At 41.7% G+C, this 25,873-nt stretch overlaps 2 protein-coding genes across 25 annotated transcripts in view; both read left to right on the top strand.

The window, feature by feature from the left end:
• Positions 1 to 5,560: 5,560 nt before the first annotated feature.
• Positions 5,561 to 8,698, top strand: LOC123614368 (uncharacterized). The gene is made up of 3 exons (XM_045509997.2): positions 5,561 to 6,151; positions 7,258 to 7,483; positions 8,461 to 8,698. Exons 1-3 carry the CDS (start codon positions 5,707 to 5,709, stop codon positions 8,471 to 8,473), a joined length of 684 nt encoding a protein of 227 aa, XP_045365953.1. The 5' UTR covers positions 5,561 to 5,706; the 3' UTR covers positions 8,474 to 8,698.
• Positions 8,699 to 25,345: 16,647 nt separating this feature from the next.
• LOC123613402 (uncharacterized) overlaps positions 25,346 to 25,873 on the top strand; it is an 80,632-nt gene continuing 80,104 nt past the window's right edge. For all 24 annotated transcript variants that reach the window (XR_012504491.1, XR_012504494.1, XR_012504503.1 and 21 more), the window contains exon 1: positions 25,346 to 25,797. The gene's annotated coding sequence lies outside the window, so the exon portion shown is untranslated. The remainder of the gene's footprint in view (positions 25,798 to 25,873) is intronic.

A 25,873-nucleotide genomic window follows, 5' to 3' on the forward strand; every position in this document is an offset into this window, starting at 1 on the left:
ACATTTCCTCCCCAAAGAGGAGAACTCCACTAACTTTGTTGTCAGTAGCTGGAGGCCCTGTGCTGCTGGCTATGGTGATTCTAGGCCAAAAAATGTCCAGGATAAAAAGAGACCCAGCATCAAAGAGGAAAATTTCTGCAATCTGAGATAAAACCAAGGATGAGAATAAGAATAAATCCCCTCTAAAGCGATCTAGCCATAAGTCAATGTGGATTTGACTGTTCAAATAGGAAGTCCCAAAGAAGAGGTTGAAGCAATTTGGTCCAGAGAGGAGCTATACAGGGAGAGGGAAGGGGCATAAACAAGCAGCTGTCTATCAAGTCAAAATTGTAAGTGCCATTCTAGAGCCATGGAGATCAATCTCCCTCTATAAGAAGAAGTAAGAAGCTCATTGGCTACTATAGAATGAATGAATCATAAGCACATCCACTGCCTCCTGTTGTGCCCTTGTATCCTGATCTGAAGAAGGGAGACTAGGAGTAAGGCCCCAGTGGGGCCCAGAGGCCATATACCCCAGCAAGGGTACAATGAGGCAGAAAGTAAAGGCAAGAGATATAATCTTTTGAGACTTGTTTGGAAACTAATGTTCAAGTAACTGTCTTACCAGCTCTCTGGAGGGACAAGGGCTGGATTTGGAAGTGAAGTAAAATGGGCAGGGGAATTAACCATAATCATCTGGGTAGGGCCTTTTAAACCCCTTTTATGCACCACCGCTGTTACTCTTACTGCTTCGTGTATAATTACTATTGATGCTGTATGTGCATGTACTGTGAATGCTCGTAAGACCTAAGGAGAGACTCTCCCAATTGTGAAGAGCCCTTTGTAGAGTGGTGATGGTGGGAGGATTACACCAAAACCACCAATAGACTTACAGTTTTCCTCATATTATACTGCAGAAAAAGTAATCAAAATCTTGTTGAAGGACTTAAAGGCAGCAGAGGTATTGAAATCATCTCTATCTCAAGACTACAGCATTGAGAGTCTAATCAAAAAGGCTAATGAGACCTAGAGGTGTATGGTGGATTTTATTATTGCCAACTGAGTTTAGCTATTGCCCCTGTAGCTCTGGCTATTCCAGACATTGTGCTTAAATGCACAATTACTGGTGGTGTTACCAAAATAAAAGCTAATAGCATCACTGGGCATCAACAGTCATTCAGCTTCAATGAACAACCATAACGGACCCACTGCAGTGAGGGCCTGTCAGGACCACGGGCCAAATTATAAGCTGCCATCCTTGCCCTAGACAATGCTCTTAAGGAGCAGGCATGCTGTATTTCCCCTGGCTCCTGGGCTATGGCTAGCAGCCTACATGTCTGTATGAATTCATGGTGGATGATTTATTATCAGACTGGGCAAGTGGCCCTGCCACCAGAATCAAATGGGCTCAAAAAATAGCAGGTAGCACGAGCATGACCTTGAGCTCTGCCCATTCCTGGTAATGCGACTACTTCCATCCTCTGCTGCCATCTTGTGGCTACTTTCGGTGTCTAACAGCCATTGAAACCTATTCTGGCTATGAAGTTGCCATTCTAGTGTGAGGAGCAGATTCTAAGTTCTGCCATGTTTTTGGCTGCTTATAATCTTTCAATGCAAGCCATTCACGGTGAAGGAGGCTCAACAATGCACTGGTGGGTATGACATTTAATGGGTATTCCATACCCCTTTCTACGCTCAGGCTAAAAAGATTGCTGGACAGGCCGTGTTGCCAGAATCATTGCCTGACTAGATACAACAGTAAGACTGTAATGGTCACTATTTGAGGCTGTTGCCAGCAAGGGAAGATTCCCTTTCTAAATATGTGCTTGGGGAATGTCAGAACAGGGAGACCAGCTTTCTGTGCCAGTGATTCCACACTGACCATCCCAAATCATTCCTCTTTTTTCCCTTCAATCACCTTAGTCACACAACAAGGTGACAGTGACTCCAGCTTATTGCTTCCACTATCACCTGGCTTCAGTCAATGGACATTGTGAGTCACAGATCACAAGGATAATGACCTGTTGATGGAATTTCTGAAACCTATATTACCTTTGTGGTGGCTCACTCAGGCAGCAAGAAGGGACATCATGGACCATGGAAAGTTTTACCTTTGTGCAAAGCTCATGTAACTCCTGGCACATCTGGATAGGTCTGGGTACAGGTGGGAAATGGCTGGGTCAGTGGGAGAGGTACTGATTACTGAATTAGGACAAGTAGACTATGAAGCCGTGGAAGAAAAGCAACAAGCTCAGTGTCTGGAGTGGAGCTCCTTATACCCTGGCAGGTGCAGGGACAGGGAATGGGCTTTACATCCCCTGGGTCCAGCACCACAGTTTGGCAATTATCTCCATGGTCCACTTTAGTCAAGTGGCAGCAGCAGCTGACTGAACCACATGAAGTTTGTCACTCCATCCACAAGCTATGGGAACAGAAAATCTCCTATGGCCATGTCTATCAAATTTGAACCCCTCATATAAACACTGACCAAAACAACCTTGTTTCAGTATTACTGATACAAATCTACATGGTTCTCCTGATGCAACTCTTTGACACCAGTGGTGTCTATGGATATTGAAGTTGCATTGACTCAGTGACACTGCCCATGTGGCTTTACCAAACCAATATAAAGATGATCCAAATCAAGTGTAAGAAGCCCCTTTGGGTTATATACTTTTATGTGTTGGGGAGTGGGCCACAGAACATCTTTTCTTTGGGAATAAGGGTGATGTTTTAATTTAGGTATTGTCCCCTATAATTATTGGAAGTGACACCATCTCTTGGACCATTTGTTGGGACACTGGTCAAAGAGGGCTGTCCTACCCGACAATACATTGATTCCTGGTTCCATACCCCTGGCATCAACGTCCATGCCCTAGAGACAATGATCAGAAACTTATCTTTAGCTATCACAGCCAATGTGATGGTGCAAGCTCTGTAAGTCCAGAAAAATCAGTCTAAACTTCCCTGTAATATTGTAATGGATAACAGACTGGCCTTAGGGTACACTTAGGGAAGAGTCTATATGAACAACATTTCCTTTGTATTTGACTTAATTCGACCAAATGGAGCAGCTCAGCTAATGCATCCATTCGGGTACAACACTCTGCATAGTTGGGGCACATTCCTCCAGGATCTGGTATATGCACTGAATCAAAACCTGCTATTTGAGGCCTTGTCCCCACATCTAGTGTATATGCATCTGGGAACCAAGGGGTGAAAATCATACTGGCTGTTGTAAACATGAGTCTAATTTCACTTTATGCTGAGTGATTGCTGAGGACTTTTAGGCCTCAGCCCTCCCTCTTTCCCTCCACTCCACATCTGGGCAAGCTGACAAGAAATCCCAGATAATCTCTTCTGGAGGCCAGCAGGAGGTACAAACCATGCAAGCCTCTACCTCTGCATCGGAACCCTCACCTTGGCCCCATCTCCTAACCAAAACAAACAAATAAACAAACAAACAAACAAACCTAAAGCCAGTCTCCTTTCCCACTCTTTCAAACCAGCTTCAGACTAGTTTGGGAAGGCTTCCCTGTTCTTCCCTGAAAGCCTTATTATGTAAGCAGTAAACCTTGTCATACCTTCTTAGTATGTATATGTTTGGTGTCAACAGTCTTGACACCTGAAGCAAATTTTAGTTGGGGGCATAGGGTCCACCCTTTCTTTCTGGAGCGGCTACTGCAGCTCTTCTCACCGGCATTCCCTGAGGCACACTTGCAGGACGTGTGCTTCCTATTCCTGAAACTTCAGGGTCTGAGTCCTGAGAGACTGCTTCTGGTAAGGGATATGGGTGGGGTTCTACTGAACTTCAAGCTACAGCTACCATCTGATTACCTCAGGCTCCTCATGGCTGTGAATCAACAGGCAAAGAAAGGAGTTTTATATATTGTTGGGGCAATTTAACCTTGACTACCATGCAGAGATCTGAGCTGTTGCTACATCATGTGGATAGGGAGGATCATGACTGAACCAAGAGGATTCACCGGGAATACTTATGGTGCTTCATGCCCAGTAACAATGTTAAATTGAACCATTTTAAAATAGCTACTGATTTCTTCATAATTTTAAGAATTACTTACACTTGAGATCTTGGCTAAGCGGGGCTGAATGCAACAAAACGTTTTGGACTGTTGACTCAGAATTCATTCTGGGAAGCCTGCCTTTTAATGTGCATCATGCTTAGCTTGGCCCTTTAAAAGAAGTATCTCTCTTTCTTTGTTCATTCTTTGGAAGATTGAACTGATTATGTCACTGACCCAAACTTGGGTCCGCTCACCTAATGCGCAACAAAGCCAGTCCACTGACACCAGGTTATGGTGAAGGAAAGTACAGTGTTAATTGCAGGGTGCCAAGCAAGGAGTAAGGGCAGCAAATGCTCAAGTGACCCAAACTCCCAGGTGGCTTTCAGGGAAGGGTTTTTAAAGGAAAGGTGAGGGATAGGATAGTGGAGTGTGCGATCAGCTCGTGGACATTATTCTGATTGGCTGGTGGTGGGGTAATAGGGTGGTGTTTTAGGAGTTAACACCAACCTTCTGATTTCAACAGGTCTGGGGTCTACTTGCTTATAGTCAGCATGCAGTTAACTTCTTCCACCTGGTGGAGGTTTTAGTCTCTGTAAAACAACTCAAGGATATTGCTCAGAATATTATCTAGAGCCCTTGAGGAGGAACTAAGGGTCTATGACTTTTTTTTTGGCTAAACTAATATTATTTTCTCTTGCTTGACTGTTTTCCTTTGTTTCTGATTTTCTTACTTCTCTGATTAAATTTTCTCTTTGGAACTTAGGATAGGCTTAGGAGGCTAAAGCTTTTCTACAAACAAGAGGTGTGGAGGGGAAGGGGATGGGGGGATGTCTATAACTGGGAAGATCCTGCAGGGTCCTGCTCCTTTCAAATTCAGTAGTGTTCATTAAATACCTTCCAGCTCCTGTTTTTAACACTTTTTCAAATGTCTGTCCTTACTGCATCCATTTCAACTTTGTATTTTTTCTAACTAGCTTTAACAATGTTAAAACGTCTAAATTCTTTTTTTCTTTCTCTTCTGGTGGGCTTTTTACTATTGCTGAGATATGAACTATAGAATTTTTAATGACTCTGCCCCTATTGACACCAGCCATCTCCTGGTGGAATTTGGGGAACAATTCACCCTTTGCAGCATGGGTGCCTCTACATTGGAACACTTTAGTTTTGCTGGTAAGGTAAAATCAAAAGGACAAGACACGCATTGGTTTAAAGGATAACCCGAGAGTCTAAGGTCCTTTAAGGAAAGGGAGGTAGGACCCCAACTCTAGAAGCAGAGGGTCTTGAAAACTCATTGAACCCCAGGCACGCCAATCATCTCCTTTAAGCAAATGAGCTTAGAGCTCGAGAGGGTGGGAAACAGTTCTCTGTTGACCGTTCCAAGCCCCGCCTCCCATCACCTGCCCATCAGATTCTTTCCCGCCTGGTCGAACGCTGTCTCAGGTACAGTTTTGATTGGCTGGTCCTCGGACCGTCCCATCCCCCCCCAACCCCCCCCCTCCATGCCCGCACGTCACGAGGCTCCACAGGCGCCATCACAGACTGTTACCCTGCCTGCGGCCGTTTTCTCTGCCGCGCGCACCATATCCCAGCAGGCATTGCTGCCAACGGCAACGGTCAGCTTGGCTGCCGCCATCTTTGGCAACTCCGTTTCCAGCTAGATCACTTCTCTGGCTGAGGCGCTGACTGGGGCATCTCTCCTGTCATGTCTGCCACAAAGAAGCGAAGCTTAGCCGCAGGTAGTCAGAACAGAGTCGGTAGTGGGATGGGCCGAGGCCCTGACTCAGTCAGGGGAGGACTGGGGACTGCAGAACGGCGTGCCAGGGGCGGCAGGAACGTATCCCCTAGGGATTTCCAAGCGGTAGTTCAAGCCCTTTGGGAGGAGGAGGAAGTGCTGGAGGGCGCCCAGCCGATCGAGAACTACTTCTGGAATGTGCAGCCGATAGAAGAGGAGGATGAGGTAGAAGAGGAGGAAGTTGAGAATGATGAGGAAATGGATGAAGAGGAGGTGGACGACGAAGAGGATGAGATGGACGAGGAAGAGGACGACTATGAGAGAGATGAGGAGAGTGAGGAATATGAGGAGGAGGAGGAAGACAGCGATGAGGAAGAAGATGCGGGATATGTGGACGAAGAGGAAGAGGAGGACGGTAAGGAGGGCGCAGAAGTCGTCCCGGGTATCTGTGAGATTTCCCCCCCCGTGCGGTTTGGGTCCCTGTTCCGCAATCTGGTCCATTCCCTTCTACACCGCATCCGTTGGAGCGACCGTGACCTGGTCCAGGCCTGCAGCCGCTCCTGGCAGCCCTTGGACCTTGCAGAGGGCCCCGCACCCCCTCAGGAGGTGGAGGCCCCGGGAGAGGGACCTGTGCCCCAGAAGCAGGAGGACCTGGGAGAGGGGAGGGGGGAGGGGCGGAGGGGGAGGGGAGGGGCGGGGGGGGCGGGGCGGGGCGGCGAGGCCCTGGCTGATGCCTCCTGAGTCCTGGGAGGCTGGAGCCTGTGGCCCCAGGGCAGGGTCCAGGCTGGAGAGTGGCGGCCGAGTCCTCAGGCCCTCGCAGCCCCTGATGGGGCGTCTGGCCCAAAGGCAGGCGGTGCTCAGCGCTTGCCTCTAGCAGTTACGCAGCGGGTCAAAGCTCTCAAAAACCTCCAGGCACGACATGCACAAGTAGAAGCCCAATTCTATAAAGACCTTTTTGATCTCGGAAAAAGTAGGCTGCCTCCTACCAACCTCTGTTTGATAGGAGAGCTGCCATCATCAATGCAATTCATGAGCCCACAGGAGGTGAATGTCAGTGGGCAGTAGGTGTGGAGGAAGGGGCTTGGGAAGAAATGGGTGGAGAGCCTGAAGGAAAGGGGCAAATATATGGCATACCTCACTTTTGGCTGACAGCTTTTAAAAATGTCAAGATTCTTGGTAAGTTGGTCTGGGAAAATGATGAAGTGGCACAGGGGCACTTTTCAATGGTTGAGGAACCAATGAGCTTTGCCATAGAATTTGTCTTTAAATCAAACAAATATTTTCCAATGAAGTTCTGACAAAAACATACAAAGTTCTATCAGAGTCAGGTGTTTCTGATCCCTTCTAATCCAAAGGGCCAGAAATAATCAGCAGCACAGAATATGAGATCTACTGGAAAGAGAGGGGAAACATTGTGCAAACTATCAAACAGCAGAAATGTGAGGGCCATGGAAGTGTTATATCAGTAGGAATGTGCCCAGCTATTTCTTTTTTCTTCTTTAACATATTTCTCTTCTTCAGCTCCTCCTGAGGGCAGAGGACCAGATACTGCTGCTGATTTTAAATTGGAGTATTTTTTCCGCCAACTTAAGATCCCAAAGTCTGTACCAGGCTTCCCTAAAGAAGCGAATGAATATCAGTACGAAAACTTTGATGAAGAGGAAGAGAGAGGGGATGGAAATGAAAAACCAGAAGAAGGACTCAAAATGGATGTGGGCTCAGCAGAGGGCCGCCCTGGAAAATACAGGTATTATTGTATAGCCTTGAGTATTAAGTAACCATTCCTGACATATACCTGTTATTCACAGCTTCATTTTTTCCTGTAAAATAAGTAAGAAAAATGATTGAAATTTAGTTTTGGAAAAACTGTTTAATGTTAATAATATACTTATATTCTAGATAATATAGAATGCAATGTGTTCTGAAATGTACTTCATTCACAGCTACAGGTCCTTTGTAACTAAGACTACTACAGATGGGAAATCTATCAGACGTGGAAATAGAAACCAGTTTTTTTTAGAGAATGGTCACCAGAAGAAGCAGCTAAAGGGAGTAGGCCATGCACTAGCCAGCCTTCATCACTTGGCCATAGAAATGTAGTTTCTTGTAATAACAATGCCTTTCAGCAGGTGACTCCTTACAAAGTAATAAAAAGTTAAGGATTTCAAAACAAGACCACATTTCATGATTAATTAACAAATACTAGTTCAATTTAGTTTTTTTATTCAAAAGAAAATTAGTTATAGTAAGATTATTAGCTATCACTGAATCAGTAATTAAGTCTTAGTTTGTATTTCCTCTATCCCTTCACCTTTCCTTCCTTTCTCTCTCTCTTTCTTAATTTTCACACCGGTGGATGTTTGATAACAGCCTCATTCTCATTTTACAGATATGGAAGCTGAAGTTCTGGGAGTTTTAAGAGATTTAACAATTTGTGTAAGGAGCACAGGCTTTTAAGGTGGAAAGACTTATTTAAATCACAGAGTGGCCTCTTAAGAAAAAAAACCAAGCATTTATAGTGGTGGGCAAGAGGGAAACAAAGTTGGTGTGATCAAATGACTGAAGCAAGTGCACTCTGATATCCAGGAGTCTGGGTTACAAGAAAACATTTTGCTTTCTCCTTATTGAGGCAACAGGTGTACATAGGATTAACTCATATTTAGAAAGTCACTGGTGCATGTTATTGGTGTACAATTGTTAATTGACTCTTATTTCATCTTGCAGTTGGAAAGCATAGAAAAACATGGACGGGGAAAGAGAAGATGAATTTGTTTCCACAGGTGTTCAAGATCTCATTAACCCAAAATACTAATTTGTTTCAAAGTTTATCACCCCAACATGATACTAACATCTGGTTTTAGTCTTACCTTTTACAAATATATTTGGCGGCATTGCTCATGATGAAAATAAAAGCTTGTTTGAAATCCATAAACTGCAGATTTTTTCTTAATGTAAATAACACTGACTCAAATCTATCTTTGTATCTGTTTTATTTGTTTGGCCCACCTTACTGTCATTGAAAGGAATTTCTTTCAACTATTTGGTGAGGCAGTTTTAAATTCTTTGTTGCAGCCCCAAAATAAATTGAAGTATAAAGTTATAAACCATTTGTGTAACGACAGAGATGGTGGCCTAGCCTCTACTGTATTTTATTGAAAGAAATTGATGGATGACCTAGCTTGCCTGGAGACCAGATGATGCTGTTGGCCTGCCATGGAGCAGCAGCATCAGCATCACCTCAGAATTTGTTTGAAATGCAAATTATCAGACCCTCCTCCAGACCTACTGAATTGGATAGTTTGAAGATAGGCCACTAGTCATCAGGGTTTTACAAGTCCTCCAGGTGCTTCTGGGGCACACTAAAGTTTGAGTACCACTGCTTTAAAGCAATGGGAGAAATGTTTAACTTCACCTACTGTAGGACCAGCCTTAATTCACTGACTTGGTCTAAAGGTAAACTGAACAAGATAGTGAGATCTGGACTGAAGAAGAGACTAGAATTCTCAGGGGCCTGAGGCACAGAGACCTCCCAAAGGGATGTGTGAGTTTCCTAGGGTTACCATAACAAATTACCATAAACCAGGTGGTTTAAAACTGCAAAAATTTATTCTCTCACAGTTCTGGAGGCCAGAGGTCTGAGATTAAGGTATCAGCAGGGTTGGTTCCTTCTGGAGGCTCTGAAGATCCATCTGTTCCATGCTTCTCTCCTGGTTTCTTCTGGTGGTTGCTGCCACTCCTTAGCATCACTTGGCTTGTAAATGCATGATTGCAATTGCTTTCTTCATCTTCACATAGTGTTTTCCCTGATGTAGAGCCTTGGCTGAAAAGAGGGAAATGCCAAAGACCTGGGGATATGGAGGTGAAATTAAGGTTAAGTCAAGAGCTGCCTTACTACATAGAACCCTAGGAAGCTGGAACTGGAAGGGCCCTGAGCATCCATCTAATTCAACCTTTTGATCGAAGTGATAGTGAAACAGGCCCCCAAATGGGAAGGAAACTGGACAAATGTCACACACACAGACATGGCAGTATCAGAACTAGAGCCAGGGCTGCTGATTTAAGTCCAGTACCAAGACTGTCTTCAAATTAGCAACTCACATCTCTCTGTCTCTGTCCCTCTTTGTCTTTCTGTCTTTGTCTCTTTCCGTTCCTCCCTCCCGCCCTCCCTCCTTATTTCCTTATAGCATGTAAGAGGGAAGTCCAGGAATGCTTTAGAATTAGAAGAGAAGGTATTCCCTGGGTAGAGCTTACAAAGGAAGGGAACACATAATTTTGTCTACCATTTCACAGAATGATCAGACTCTAGGTTAAGAACCTATGTCATACAAGAATTCATAGAATCCTAAAAACTCGGCAGGAAAGGACTCTGCCATCGAGTCAGCTCTTACTGAGCATCCTGACAACCCTGCTGTTTGACTATTTCCTTTATTAGAAGACTTCTGGTATTCTAATCACATCGGAATTATATTGCTTTTGGACAAAAGCTATTATAATAGTACTCAGAGTGGAGTAGATATGTCAGCTTTAAAATAAATTAGGAAGATTAAAATAGATCAAATGAGAATATGTTGCTAAGAGTAAGTGAATCATTTTAAGATTGTGTTCATAAAAGGTGTCATCCAATTCATGTATCTCTGGTCATTTTATATTTATTTTTCATTTTTTCTGGTCATTTTATATACAGCATTTGAATCAGTTTTCACTTGGATTTTTGATGTCATCATTACAAAATAAAACACTCTACAAATTATGCTTGCATTCATTCTGTATGGTAATTCACTTTTTTTTTCTGATGTTCTACTTCCCAAAATTTCTATAATAATTCTAGGTTTTGGGGGGACTAAGGAAAAATCATAAATGTGGTGTGACTTGGTCGTATGGTAGGTGCATATTTAGCTTTAAAAGAAACTGCCTAAGTAGTTTACAAAGTGGTTGTACCATATTACATTCCCAATAGCAGTGTTTGGTTATTTCATTTGCTCCACATCCTTGTCAAAACTTAGTATAATTGGTCTTTTGAATTTTAGCCATTCTAGTGAGTGGGTAGTGATGTCTCATTGTGGTTCTAATTTGCATTTCTATAATTACTAACAATGTTGGTCATCTTTTCACATGCTTATTTGTCACTGATGTATTTTCTTTGATGAAGTGTCTGCTCAAATATTTTGACCATTTTACTTATTGGGTTGTTTGTCTTCTTATCACTGAACTGCAAGAGTTATTTATACATTTTGGATATGGACCCATTATCATATATATAAGCTACAAATATTTTTCCAAGTCTTTTTCCATGACTTTTTATTCTCTTGACAGTGTCTTTCAAAAAGAGAAATTTTGAATGTTGATGTTCAATTTATCAAATTTTTCTTTTATGAATTGTATTTTCTATAACTTATCAAACCAATTTTAACCTCCCCAAAAAGCAAACTTAACCCAAAGTCTCAAAGATTTTTCTTCTGTTTATTTTCTTGATGTTTTATAATTTAGGTTTTACAGTTTTGTTTATGATCTATTTTGACTTAATTTTTAAAATTAAAGTCTAATTGATTAAGAGTACCATGCTTAGTGAAATAAGTCAGACAGAGAAAGACAAATACTGTATGTTATCACTTTATATGTTGACTTAATTTTTTATATGGTGCAAGGTATGAATCAAAATTCTGTTTTATTTGTTTTGTGTAGTGTAAACCCAGATTTTTTTTTCCTTTTTGTAATGCAAGTGCCTGACTTCAGCTTTGATTGCCAAGGCATCCACCTCAAAGAGGCGTTCACTTCAAAGATGGTTATTTCAGATAAACACATTACCAGTCACAGGACTAGGTAAAAAAACAGGCTGCCTCCTCCCAGCGAGATTCTTTTGTTTCAGAGATCTTGGTTGGTTTCAATAACTGACCATTTGGGCCACTTGTTTTTTCTCTTCCTGTAAAATTTGCACTCTTATGCTTAAAATTCACTATTAACAAGCAAGCCTGCAAAACCCTAGGCCCCCACTCTCAACCCCAATGAAAGGAAAACCCCAGGTGGGGCTCTCTCTATGTCTCTGTTTCCCCTACCCCCTGCACCTCGTGACATCACTGTGTGGCCTCAAGTTTGCCAGTGTAATTTCCAGGTCCTGTAAGCAATAAACCTCTATTTTTAAAAAGTTTCCTGATGGTTATTGCTATCATAGTATGAACCACAAGGGCCAGTCCAATGGCAACACTTGTTATTGATAGGCTGAGACCAGCACATAACATTTTGCATATGGCTCTCCAATTGTTCCAGTACCATTTGTTTATCTTATGCCAATGCCACGCCATCTTAATTACAGTAGCTTTATAAGGCATCTTGAAATCAGCTAGAGTGAGCCTTCCAACTATGTTCTTTTTTTTAAACTTAATTTGGTTATTCCAGGTCATTTGCATTTTTGCAAGAATTTTAGAATCAGATTGTTGATTTATACAAAAATGCCTGCTGGGATTTTTATTGCAAGTGCATTGAATTGATAGGTCAATTTGGGGAGAACTGATATCTGAACAATATTGAAATCTTTCAGCCTGTGAACATGATGTATCTCTCCATTTGTTTAAGTCTTTAATTTTTCTCAGTAGTGTTTAATAATTTTCATTGCACATGTCATTTGTATCATTTTTTAGCTTTATCTCTTAATATTTAATATTTTTTATGTCATTGTAACTAAGAATTTTTAAAGTTTCAATTTCCAGTTGTTCATTGCTAGTATATAGAAATTCAGTTGGTTTTTTGTTTTTTGTGTTTTTTTAGTATATTGATCTTTTATCCTTCAAACTTACCAAACTCATTACTTCTGGGACTTTTTTTTTTTTTTTTTTTTGAGCAACCATAGGATTTTCTACATAGATCAGCATGTAGCAAAAAAAGCAAAAAATGACACTTTTGATTCTGCCTTTCCAATATGAATGAACTTCCTTCTTCCTTCCTTCCTTCCTTCCTTCTCCTCCCCTTCCTCCTCTTTCTCCTCCTTTTCCTCCTTCTACTTGATTGCTCTGGCTAGAATCTCCAATTTAATGTTGAATATAAATGGTGAGACATCCTTGTCTTGTTCTTGATCCTTAGGAAAAGGATTCAGTCTTTCACCATCAAGTATGTTGTTACCTATGGGTTCTTAATAAATGCCTTTCATCTGGTTGTAATCAACTGCTTTTAATTTTAAAGGCAATACAGTGTAATACTTCTGACAGGATAATAAATTAGGTATTCTGAAGTACTTTCTTGCTGCACAGGCTGAATTGCTGAACAAATTACAGCAAATTTCCTTGTAAATGCATAGCTGACTTTGCAAGAAAGTAAAGGAAATCACCAAGGGCTAAAACTAAAATGGTAAGTGAACACAGAAAGCACATGAGATCTGGGATCATATGCCAATTCTATAAACCTTGCAGCCTTGGGTTTTAACATTCTTTCTAGCAGTTCCACCTCAGTTTCCTTCAGCATCTCTCTTCTTTCTGTTGCTTAAGTATTGGTCTTCATCAGGGCTCTCTCCTAGGCTCTCTTCTTGCTCCGTGGTTGACCTCATCTATCACTATTTCAAGTATCACCTCTATGCTGATGACATGCAAATCCATATATGCCATGTTTCCTTCCTGAGCTCTTATCTCTCAATCCAGATTTCTAATCAACAGCATCTTGACTTTGATATATTAAGACTTCTTCAAACTCGTATGCAAACTGTACTCACCTTTCCCTTCCTTGCATTTATTCCTCCTTCTGCATTTGCTATGTTGGTGATTAGCATCACCATTTGAGAGTGATCAATGACTCTCTTTATCTCCTTCACCCTTCCATATCTAACATATTTGGAAGGTTCCAGATACAGCCTTTTAAGTACCTCTTCAAGAAACCACCTTTTGACTTCATTGATTTTCTCTGTTGATTTCTTGTTTTCCATTTTGTTGATTTCTGCACTATTTTTTTCTGCTTACTTTGGACTTAATTTGCTCTTCTTTTTTTAGTTTTCTAAGGTAGAGACTTATTGATTTTAGATCTTTCTTCTTTTCTAAAATATGCATTCAGTGATATAAATTTCCCTCTAAATGCTGCTTTTGCTACATCCCTCAAAGTTTGATAAGTTTTCATTTTCTTATATTTCAAAATATTTGTTTTGTCTTGAGATTTCTTCTTTTATTTATGTGCTATTTAGAAGTCTGTTGTTTAATCATCACATATTTGGGGATTTTCCAAGTATCTTTCTGTTATTGATTTCCAGTTTAATTCCATTGTAGTCAGAAAACAGACATTGTATGATTTATATTCTTTTAAATTTGTTAAGGTGTGTTTTATAGCCTGGAATGTGGTCTATCTGGGTGAATATTTCATATGAGTTTGAGAAGAATGGTTACTCTGCTGCTGTTGGATAAAGTAGTAAGTATCTCTTGAACTCATTTTTTAATTTCCATATTAATTGCCACTACTTTTTCCCAGATGACCATGTTTCATCTGAATTACTGCAGTAGCCTCCTACTCAGTCCTCTGCAACCAGCCCAGCTCTCTCCTGTCTGTCCTCTACAGTGCCACACATAAAAAATTTAATCTGTCCTCAAGCTGTCATGTGCTCCATTATCTGAGCCCCGACTACCTTTCTAGTGTCATCTTTCCATTCCATGTTCTACTTTCCAGTCATCTTGAATGACATGTCACTTCCTGAAGCCTCTCTCCTACTTTTGTGCATTTATTCATGCTGCACCCACTGCTCACCTCTCTCTTATTTAACCTGACTAAACAAATTCTACTCATTCTTCTGGACTCAAGTCAAATATAATCTACATTTTTCTGACATTTTCTGCCTAAATAAGTGCTGTTACTACATGCTTTCATATCATTAGAACAGGTATTTTACCATATTGTGATAGGTTGCCTATTAGTTAATCAATTAATCAATCAATTAAAGTGTATTAGTTGCCCATTTAAAAGGCAAATATTGTGATGGAGTTGGATTATGATAGCACTCACTCAACAATACTTTGTTAAGCACTTTAGGGGCTGACAAAGTAGAAATAAATAAGATACAGGATTTGCCCTCAAAGTGTTTAAAGTCTAGTAGGAAATGAAATAAACAGGTCTCTGATAAGGACAAGTCCAGACTCAATAAGAGAGGCACAAAGTGGTTACCAAACACTAATAATTCTTAAGTGGAGCAAAGGAGGTCTGAACACTGTTGGATTTCTTTTTTTTTTTTTTTTAATTTTTAAATTTTTTAATTTTGGCGGGGGAGAGGTAATTAGATTTTTTTTTTAATGGCAGTACTGGAGATTGAACCCAGCACATCATGCATGCTAAGCACTCTACCCCTGAACTATACCCTTCCCTGGATTTCTTTTTCAACATTTAATTCACTCTTTTTCTAAAAACGTTTCCTGACTACACATATTTAGAAATAAAAATGTCTCCTGAAAGCAGTCAATACCAGGAAGTCAAAGGCAATTCGAAGTAGAATGTATTAAGGACTCTAAAATTCATTACCAAAAAGTCAAGGGTTGAAGCAGAAGAGGTTGGAGAAAGGGGAAAAAGGGGAAGACAAGAAAGAGATGGTGAAAGAGGCATTCAGTAAAATAATGAAAATCCATTATTTGGCATCATTTAGTTCCAGAAACACAAATTCAGGTCCTTGGTCTGATTCTTGTGTTTTTCAAGTGGTTGTGATGATTAGGGCCAATTTAGACAGAGAGCAACCACAGAGGCTAGATTCTCTTTATTTTCTGGGAAGAGTGTAGTTTGAAGAAGAGTGTTTCTTCACTTGCTTCTCAATGCTTGCTCCAACTAAAACAATGCTTAACCTGTACATTCCCAAAGCTCTTCCAAGGCCCCCAACTCTGAGCCTCCATTTGGTTATATTTATATTCAAAGCATATTTTGCAACAAAATTTATTTCTCATGAACCTACCTCTTATTTCAACCTTAAAGCCTTTGTTGTCTCAAAATTATGCTTAAGGGGAAAGTTTGATTTATTTTTTCTTGGCTCTGTTAACTCAAATTCTTCACCATGTTAACTCAATTTCTGGCAAAGGCAAAAATCACACTTTTGTCATTCTTGTGAAAGATTAATCCACTGAAAACCAAGACCAGTGTTGACATTGATGTGGTGGCTGTGTTCCTACCTGATGTAAAATTAAAAAGTACTTATTTGCTTCTCTTTTAGATGTAAACATGACTAAAATCATAGTAGATATGTGTGAAGCATTAATAAACTGCAAGTAGCTTTGGGAATCCTACCATATCTGGTCATGAGAGAATCTTGGTACATCTTTCCATACTCAAGGATGAGCTTGTCCCCTTCTAACTACTAACTTGATCTTGTTTAATCCTTGCAACATCTAATTTTACAGATGAGAAACTGAGGATCAGAGAAAGTGACTTGTCCAAGGTTACACAGCTGGTGAATGGCAGAGCTAGGATTTGAGCCTTCTAATCAACAAATCTAATGGCCATTCCTGAGTCCTCATCTTCTTAAAGCTCCAATTTCTGGAAGTTTTCTCTTCCCTTAGTATCTGGGATACTTCATAACAGCTGGGCTGGGTCTTAAAAGAAGAGTAGGAATGTGCTGTACAGAGAAGGAAGGTATCATAGATTCAAATTCCTATTAAACATCATCACTTACATGTCTAATGGTCAATGTAAACATAAAATGTTAAAAACCCAATTATTCTTACATTACATCAGATACAAAAATTAACTCAATATGGACCAAAAATCTAAACATAAGAGTTAAAACTATAAAGCTTTTAGAAGAAAGCATAGGAGAAAAGCTTCATGACATTGGATATGGCAATTTCTTGAATATGACATGAAAAAAAACCTGGCAACAAAAGAAAAATAGATGAATTAGACTACATCAAAATTTAAGACTCTTGAGCATCAAAGAACACTATTAAGAGAATGAAACAGCAATACACAGAATGGGAGAAAATATTTGCAAATCATCAGGGTAGGACTCCCAGCTGGTGGTGCAGAATTGCTTGATTGTAGGGACGCCCCTGCCCATCCCAACACACATATCTGGTGTTAGAAATGTTGTAAGTGTGGTAGTAGTGTTCTGTATGAGAGTATAAGAGACACAGGAAGAAAAACTGCAGTAGTTCTAATACAGTTGGTGTCAGCGAAGTAAGATCTGCCAGATCAGACCTGGCTCATAGAAACATGTAGAAGAGAAAAGGTTGGGGGATGAAGAACCTTTGATTCCTAGGTGGCCATGTGGTCAATAATGGTATGGAGCAGCAGCTGTGCTGCAATCAGTCACGAAAGGTGAAAGTCATCTATGAAATTTGGAGATGGAGTCAAATCCCAGGGAGCTGGCTCACTGGATAGGTAAGGAAATAGAAAACTAATAAGAAAAATGAGAAATTTTCAATACCTTGCTTATTGTTATCTGTAGTAGCTAAAATGAAATTAAAAGAGAGTTCTAGGTTGTATCTTCCTGCTAGACCAAGCTCAGATTTCAGTCACTAGCCTCAAAGCACCCCCCCCCACAAGGTAAAAGTTATGTCTGTACAACAAAGAGTACTTCTAAGACCTCTGGTCACCCATAAGGTAGTCAACATGGAGGGAGCACAAAATCAAGAAAATGTTGAAACCAGAGGGCATAGTGTGAAGGAGTTGTTTTATTTTGTAGATCCGTATCATCAGTTTGCTGAGGAACCTTTACTGAAATGGATTGTGAGAGTGACTAATTTAGCAGCTGTGTCTTTGGTTTTGAATGCTTCAGAACGAAAGACCATGTTTGGATTGATACAGGACCCACAGATCATTATAGAACAATCACAGATGGTTTTATGTGATCCAGACACACAGGAGGTTGGTTATTCCTTAAGGAACAACTAGCCTGGTGAAAAGCATAAAAACCACTGGAAGATCAATTTATCCTGAGAAGGGGACTGCCCATCTTCCCTTATGAATGCCAAGTGCAACACTAGATGAAGCAGCTGACATGCTTTGAACTCAAGCCATGTGGGACTGGCTTTATGATGACTAGCATATTCACCGAATGTGTATGCTTGTTACCCAGCTCCTGGTAAATGCCGTGGTTAAAGGGCTCCTTTTACATGGACACCCCATTATAGCCTTACTGCTGCAAAACCGAGAGACAGTTCAAGAAGCCTTATCAAATTTGCTGTCTCAGTTTCCCCTCATAGGTCTGACAGACGCTAATAAAAATACTAGGTTATTAACAAAAGAACGGGGAAAAGGCAGAGGAGAGAGAGATTCAAGAGACTGGTTTTGTCAAATAAAAATTGGCACTTGCCATCTGCCTCTACAAGGACTGAATCAAATTAGCACTTGCCATCTACCTTGGATTAAATCATGAGCCGCTGCAGCCATTGACCCCCAACACTCTCTGAAAGGAGTTCAGGGTGGAGATCAGGAAAGAGACACTCTGTGCTCTGGGAAAACTGGCAGAATAGGCCTTCAGATAGATATTTTCAGGAGATTTTATGAGCCCAAATTCTTACATCTTCTCATATCTAGAAACACACTAAAATCATTAACAGTGACATCTGCTCCTTGTGACTAGCAGCAAACCTCTGCCTTAATGTGTGCTTGACTTCATGAACCCCCTTCACTAAAATCATATATAATACTGTGTTCCCCCAACCCCTTTGGAGCAATTCCTCAGAGCTATCTGAGATACTGTCTCCCGGGATACAGTCCTCATTTTGCCCCAAATAAAATTTAACCCACAACTCACACTGTGTGATTTTATTTAAGTCTACAGTTTTAACAGAGTGAAAATTTTTTAATGGTTATTAAGGAATAATGCAAAAGTTGAATAATGCAAATATTGATATGAGTGAAATAAAGAGGAAACAGAAAGGGGAGAGTCACAGGATTCGTCCCAGCAGGATGAACATCCTTAGATAGTTATTAAGAAATAGAATGAATAAAATGGACATTGAAGGGGTTAAAACCAAGGTGTTAATATAGCAGTACCAACGGTTGAGGAAGCAAAGGCATCCCTCTGCTGGTCCTCCAACATTAAAGTCGGCCAAACAAGTCCTGTCTGTTTATCCTGATTTAGAAAAAATAAAAAATAAAAGCCTAAAGGCAGAGATTACAATGAGAAACCCGACCAACAATTGCTCGTGCTTGTGGCAGTGGCTGAGCAGATTAATCAAGTTAAAGACTGACAAAAGGGCCAGGGGCCTTTGGCTTGACCCTTCACTGGGGACCCAAAGCCTTCTGCACAAAAGTGGGTAAAATGTTCAGGAGTGAGAACATGCCCCATACAGTTATAAAAAAAAAAAAAACCCATCCTTCAAACTGTGCCTCATATGGTTAGCAGAAACCAATGTCTAACAGAAATTCTTGAGCTTGTCTCACAGCTAAAAACCCCTCTGCTTGTAGTCCACCTTCACTGAGCAAGCTCATCTTAATTATTTGTTGGAAATTGCATACTCTCCAAGCTTCACATAGCTTAAACAATAAGATGTTTGCCTGAGTTGTTTTTTCAGGAACTTGGAGCCAGCTGTGTCTAGTTTGAGCTTAAGCTGGCTAAGACCAGTTGGGACTACCAACTCTAAAACTGGGCCTGCACGGGTACCTGATGAATGACCTTTTGATGTCAGAGGGTCAAAAACTGTATCCTCAGATCATGCCAAGCATTTCCATTTTTGAACATACACCCATAAAGAAGACTTCAACTCAGACACACCTGCATAGAACCTCAATGACCTCACCTTTTCCCTACCTCCAAGCAACTTTTCTTATGCCTAAGACCACCCTGCTTCTTTATCCCATAAATATCTCAAGCCCTCATCTTTGGAGAGGTGGATCTGCAGCTTGTTCTCCAGCCTCCTCGCTTGGCTGCCTTGTGAATAAATCCTTTCTGTGTTGCAAACCTTGGCTTCTCAGCGTTTTGACTTGCTGCACATCAGGCAAACAGACCTGGTTTGGTAATGGGGCGAAAAAGAGAAATTTCCAGAACTTCTTGATATAAGCACCTCATGCACTCTTAGTGTGGAAACCCATAGGTGAAGCCCTGACATGGGCTATATTGAGATTGAGAGAGCATAAAAATGTAAGGGTTGACAGGATTATGAAAGTTGGAATATTTAAACAGTCTTTATGTAAGAAGTTATGTCTCCTGTACCTGGATGCTTTATGAGTCTGGCTGGGGAACACTTTCCCTACTTAGTATTGTAAAACCAAAACCTGTTGATGAAGTCTTAATGGAGGCTACAGTTAGCAATGCGAGGGTTAAGGTAATTAAGGTAAAAGTTTGTAGGAGAATTGATATGTTTGAACAGCCTTCATGTGAAGTGTCTGTGTCTCTTTTACCTGATTGTATTATGGCAATGGACACTGTATCTGACTGGGGAGTGTTTCTCCTACCTAGTAGGGTAAAACAGAAGGCATGTAAATCTGCCCTTCAAGCAGTGTTAATTGGATGTGCTAAATGGGAACAGTAAGACTGCCTGAGCCCACAGTGTGGAATAGAAACTGGAGTGCTGGTAAGGGACAAATTCTCTATGACATATGGCTATGCAGGCTGTGTCCTACACACTCCAGGGGCTACCACTCACCATTTATACAAGACTCCTGATTCTCAGTCTCTGGGAACAGGAGCAGGGGCAGGGGGGTACTAGAGGCCAGTCACCAGCAGTCCACTGAAGAGCAGGGTAGCTAGTGGCAGCTGGGACTCAAGTGTAGAAGTAGAGGTCTATCCATTAGTGCACTAAAAAGGGTCTCTGCCCCCTGTGCTTATCCCCTTCCGTTACACAGAGCTTCTGGAGAAGGTTGGGTTTGTAAATGTCAGCCTAGCTTGCTAATATTCAAGGAAATAATTAGATAAATAAAAAGGCACAGTCAACAATTAGATCATGAGAGCTGAGGACCTCTGATGGCTAGAAGTGGTAGTGACAACAGCCCTTCCAAATGGGAAACTGAGAAACTTGATGGGGCTGAGGGAATGAGGGAGGTGAAGCCCCCTGAGCCAGGAAGCTGGGTCAAAACAAGATTCCCTTCTGTCAGGGTTGTTCCATTAACAAATAGGCAGTATCATCACTTCCATATTGCAGATGGGAAAACTGAGATTCAGAGACTGTGACACTAGATCTTAAGATTTGTGGTCCAGTGCCCTTTTTAGTACACTATGCTCCAAGTCCCTGGGATTAAAAACCTTAGAGTTAGTGGGGCATTTTCCCTGCTCTTGTCCTTCCATGTTAAGGGAGGAAGATATTTCCAGAAGAAGTTACAGATGTTAAGAAGTCAGTTTCTGCAGGCTTTGAGGAGGGAGCTGTGATCTACGTGGATTGTGACTGTCTAGCAAAAGTGAAGAGAAATCCCAAAAAAATTAAACTTAAAAAATCCAGCAATCTTTCTCTTTATGACACTTGGTCAAAATTGTCAGTGACATATTGCTTAACACAAATGAAGACAGGTTAATGTCTTTACTGATGGACAGCTTTCTGATTGGCTTGGAGTAAGGCAGCAGAGACTTTTTTTTGGAGAAATAGTTTTCTGTGGGGGTTTGAGGGGTCTTTATGGGTACATAAGAATGTTCCTTAAAAAAAAATCAATGAATAAAATTATATTTTTTAGGCCTAGATCTCCTATTTGATCATTTTTCAAATTGGCTATTCCATTTTTTATGATTTTTGTTCCCTAAAGATATGTTAAAGCTTATTTTTAAATTTTTTTTTATTTTTAATTTTTTTCATTTTTTCAAAACACCTTTATTGTGGTACGGTTCCTGTACAGTAAACTACACATATTTCAGATGTACAATTTGATAAATTTTGATAGGTGTATACACCAATGAAACTACTACCACAATCAAGATAGCTAACATTTCCATCACTCCCTAAGAGGTGCAATTTTTGAATTCCCAGTCTATCCCTTCCCACCCCCTTTACCCCCTGGTAACCATAAGTTTGTTCTCTATGTCTGTGAGGCTGTTTCTGTTTTGTAGATAAATTCATTTGTGCTCCTTTTTTTTTTTTAAGATTCCGCATATAAGTGATGTATGGCATTTTTCTTTCTCTTTCTGGCTTACTTCACTTAGAATGATGATCTCTAGGTCCATCCATGTTGCTGCAAATGGCATTATTTCATTCTTTTTTATGGCTGAGTAGTATTTCTTCTTTATCCAGTCATCTGTCGATGGACATTTAAGTTGTTTGCATGTCTTGGCTATTGTATATAGTGCTGCTATGCACATTGGGGTACATATGTCTTTTTGAATTAAAGTTCTCTCTGGATATATGCCCAGGAGTGGGATTGCTGGATCATATGGTAAATCTAGTTTTAGTTTTTTAAGGAACCTCCATACTGTCCTCCAAAAAAAAAAGCATATCTTTTATTTTTGAACTATAGGAAATGATAGTTACTATAGTTTGTGTCTCCTAATTCTGATATCTGAAATCTTTGTGAATTTCTTCCAATTGTCAATTTTTTTCTTTTGGTTGTCACTTGCAATGTATTTTTTCCTTGTGTGCCTACTTATCTTTGACTATGTGCTGATATATTATTGAAAAATTATTTGTAAGACTGACTTCAAGCATAAGAAGACGGAACCTTCCTGCTGAGAGTATTTTCACTTGACAAATGCCTGGGGACACTACTTTAATCCAAGTTCAGGGCTTGAAGTTCCTTGAATCACTCTGGTGATGGGTATCTAGGCTGCAAGTCCATGCAAGAACTTGTTACTTCTGGTTCACCATCATGCCGAAGGGGTAGCCACTTAGTTTCAGCTTAAAGTAGCTGGGAGATCTTATCAGAGCTACCTGTTCGGGATGTGGGCTTTAAGTTTTGTTCCCTTTGCCCATGAGGCCACCAAAACCACAGTTGAGTTTCACAACTCTTTCTTCTGGAGTTGGCAAATGCCCTCAGGCAAAGGTGGCTTTGTGTGCTGGGCTTTCCTATCTGGGTTCTTGTCTTCTAGATTTTAGCCTCATCATTGCTTAGCCCTTAATGAAATTTTTTCTTTTTAATTTCGGCCCGTATTTTTTAGCTGTACTCATTGTCCAAATTACTCAGCCTGCCATTACCAGAAGCAGAGGTGTGCAACACCCTCCTAACTTCTCTCCTTGTCCCAAGTCTCTCTTCCTTCCATTCTTCCTTCACAAAGTAACTGACAATTTCTTCCTGATGGTGTCATTTTCCTGCACAAATCCTCCAAGAGCTTCCTGTTGAATATAAAATAGAAATCAAATCCCTTAGTTCGGACATTCAGAGCTAAAACTCTTTCTTGCTTCACTTATTCACTGGGTAGGTACTTACTGTGCACTCAGTGTGTGGCCCTCACAAGGCCAGGTGCTACCTATTCTTTTGCCTCTTACCTCTTTTACCTCTTGTCTTACCTTCCAACCCACCTTATACTCTAGCCAAACTGGAATCCTCACTGTCATGAACACAGAGGGGCTAAGTTCTAGGTCAGTGCTCTTTTCTCTACAACATGATCCCATATTCAGGTTTAAGTCTATTCAATCTGATATTTATCTACATGTGCATACATTCACTAGATAAGAGCTCAGCAAGTATAAATTGTCCTGGCTTTTTCATATTTCTTACTGCCTTTTGGGCTATTGTCATGTGGGTCTGGGATGGAAACGCTGGAAATGAATTCATTATTGCCAACAAGTTTTTGGCAATCTTCATAGTCTCAAGGACACCTAGGAAAAAAACTTGAAGCTTGTTTTCCCTGTCAACTGAGGGACTGATTGCAGAATTTGATTCCTGGGGCTAGGAATAACCTGCTTCCAAACAAAATTATTCCCACATGCTGGTGGTTGCCTAAAATACCAGTCAAAGCTGACTTTTAGGGGGAGGGTATAGCTCAGTGGTAAAGTATGTGTTTAGCATGCACAAGGTCCTGGGTTCAATCCCCAGCACTTCCATTAAAATAAACAAACAAACCAACCAACCTAACTACCCCTGCAACAAAAACAAAAACAAAAAAATTTAAATTAAGGAAATAAAGCTGACTTTCACTGGAAAAACACACTTTTCTAGAAGAAGGCCAACCTGGAAATAGGGTTCTAGTTTTGGGCTTGGCCGCTAGGTAACATTGGGCCAATCCACCTTCCTTCTCTAGGTTTCAGTCCGTCATCCCCAGATACAGTTCAGATGTTTGGAGGACAAAATGATCTGAAATGACCTTTTTGCATTTTGACAAGCAAGTATCATCCCCTTTAGGATGCCTGAGTGATCAGAGACAAGAGGTGCAGGATTAAGAGCAATAAGGGTGGGCTCAACAGACTCACTCTTGTATGCGGTGGTTAGTTACATACAGATCTCCCACCCTTTCTTCCCATGTGGGAAGAAAGCATTTGCTGCAATGGAAGGAAGAAGAGGGAGAAAGGAGAGGGGAAATGAAGGTGTGAGGGTGCTCTGTTGGTTAAGAAAAGACAGGGAATAATGAGACACATTTTTAAAGTGTGATTCTAAAACGGTAAAAAAAAAAAAAGAAAAAGAAAAAAGGAGGGGTACAGGGGTTGAGGTAGGGTAAAGAGTTAAATTTTTAGCTGTACAAAACATTCAGCCACCCCAAGGAGTTCCGTGTAACTGAACTTTTGCAGTATGCTGGGAACAAGCAATCCCAACTCATTTCACCAAATACTGAAGGAAAGGGGAAGAGGGAGAATGTTTCTGTTTGAATATTCTAGTTAACCGAGAGTGAACTTGAAATCCATTTTGATTTCAAGACTTTTAAATGGCATGCCTTAGGAGGTGCAGCACTGCTGAATCTGACTGAGTTCTACTTGCTGATTGTCCATCCGGCTTATGTGCCTTGAAGAAGTCTCTTTCTGAACTTGCTTCATCACGGACCTGAGATGGGAAGGACAAGGGGTAATGAATGAGTAGGGGATATTTCGTCTTTCTCTGAGAGATTTCTATTCTACATGGCAATGTACAGGGTAGTGGAAAGAATAGGAACCCTCTAATAAAAACGTGAGGCTTTTTTTCCCCACATCCTGGGGCCAGAATGCTGGAGCATTGGAGTTGCTTGCTCTCCAGGGGCCAATTCCTTTGAAGATCTGATACACGACCTTTGCCTTCTTTTCCTCTTCTATGCTGTCAGCCAAGAACCCTCACTTCAACTTTGTATCCCTTAGCTATGGGGGGAGGGCTCCTAGAGCCCAATTTCTGTCCTGATTTCTCATCAGAGCCCTGCCATAAAACCCACTGGTTGAACCTCCTCCACCCCACCCAGAGGGGAGACACTCGGGTTCTTTGGAGGCTCAAGGGTCTGGAAATGACCAGCAGCTGACTATCTACTGATTCTCCAAAGGTGTCCACTTCTTTCAGAATGCGGATTCAGCCTGGGCAGTCAAATCACCATACTCCTTTCACTACAAAAAGCAAACTCTCGGGCAATTACTGTTCCAAGTGAAAAGCACATTTTGTGTTTTTTGCAGAGGGGAGGCACAGGACGGGGTACCCCACACCGCAGGCCCCCGGCCCAGCTCTCCAGCTGCCAGGAAGCTGGAGCGGGAGCTGAGCCAGGAATGACTGCTGAGGCCTGGGCGGTGCACAAGCTGCGATAGGAGGCAGAATCGCCCATGTTTTTGAATGGCTGCGGGCATCTGCCGGGTTGGCTAGGCTCGCGATGCTATGGGGTGGGCGGTGCCAGTTGCGCGCCGGGCTCTGTACCCGCCCAGTGGCAGCCGGAAGTGCTTCCGACTCCGCGCGCCTCGGCGCGGCTGGATTCGTCCGAGGGGTGCAGCGTGGCGTGGAGCTGCTGGGCTGCTACTCTTCTTGTCGTCCCTCCGGGGCTCAGGGTCTCTGATCGCACCCCCTCCCCTCGCCCCACTCCTCTGGCCCTCGATGCTCTTTCCTTAGCGGCGGCTCTTTACAGAAGAGCAAGCTCCTCCCCCGCCCCTCGTGGTTATCCTGCCCACGCCGCCCCTGCCCCGTCCGCCGTCGTCTCGCGCGTTCTCCGACCACTGGAGCGCCGGCGTCCCGGACGTGCTGCGAGCAGCTGTGCTCCTACTGCTCGTCAGGACCTGGGTCTTGGAGGGCGACAACCCCAATCCCACCTCGAAATTACACTCTGACTTCTAACCTCTTTTCCTCCGATGTTCCTGACGTCGTTCTGGACCTCTTTTATTGGTAAGCGGGGTCGCCAGGCTGCCGTGAGCTGGGAGGGCGGGGCGGGGGGTGGTGTGAGTGGGTGACCTCTTGGAAG

The sequence above is a fragment of the Camelus bactrianus genome, chromosome X (genome assembly GCF_048773025.1).
Source record: "Camelus bactrianus isolate YW-2024 breed Bactrian camel chromosome X, ASM4877302v1, whole genome shotgun sequence".
Taxonomy (NCBI): domain Eukaryota; kingdom Metazoa; phylum Chordata; class Mammalia; order Artiodactyla; family Camelidae; genus Camelus; species Camelus bactrianus.

Excerpts from the sequence above, each read along its gene's own strand:
- LOC123614368 (XM_045509997.2), top strand. The coding sequence starts at position 5,707 with ATGTCTGCCACAAAGAAGCGAAGCTTAGCCGCAGGTAGTCAGAACAGA. Across the intron at positions 6,152-7,257 it reads CGAAGAGGAAGAGGAGGACG|CTCCTCCTGAGGGCAGAGGA; the intron begins GTAAGGAGGGCG and ends TCTCTTCTTCAG.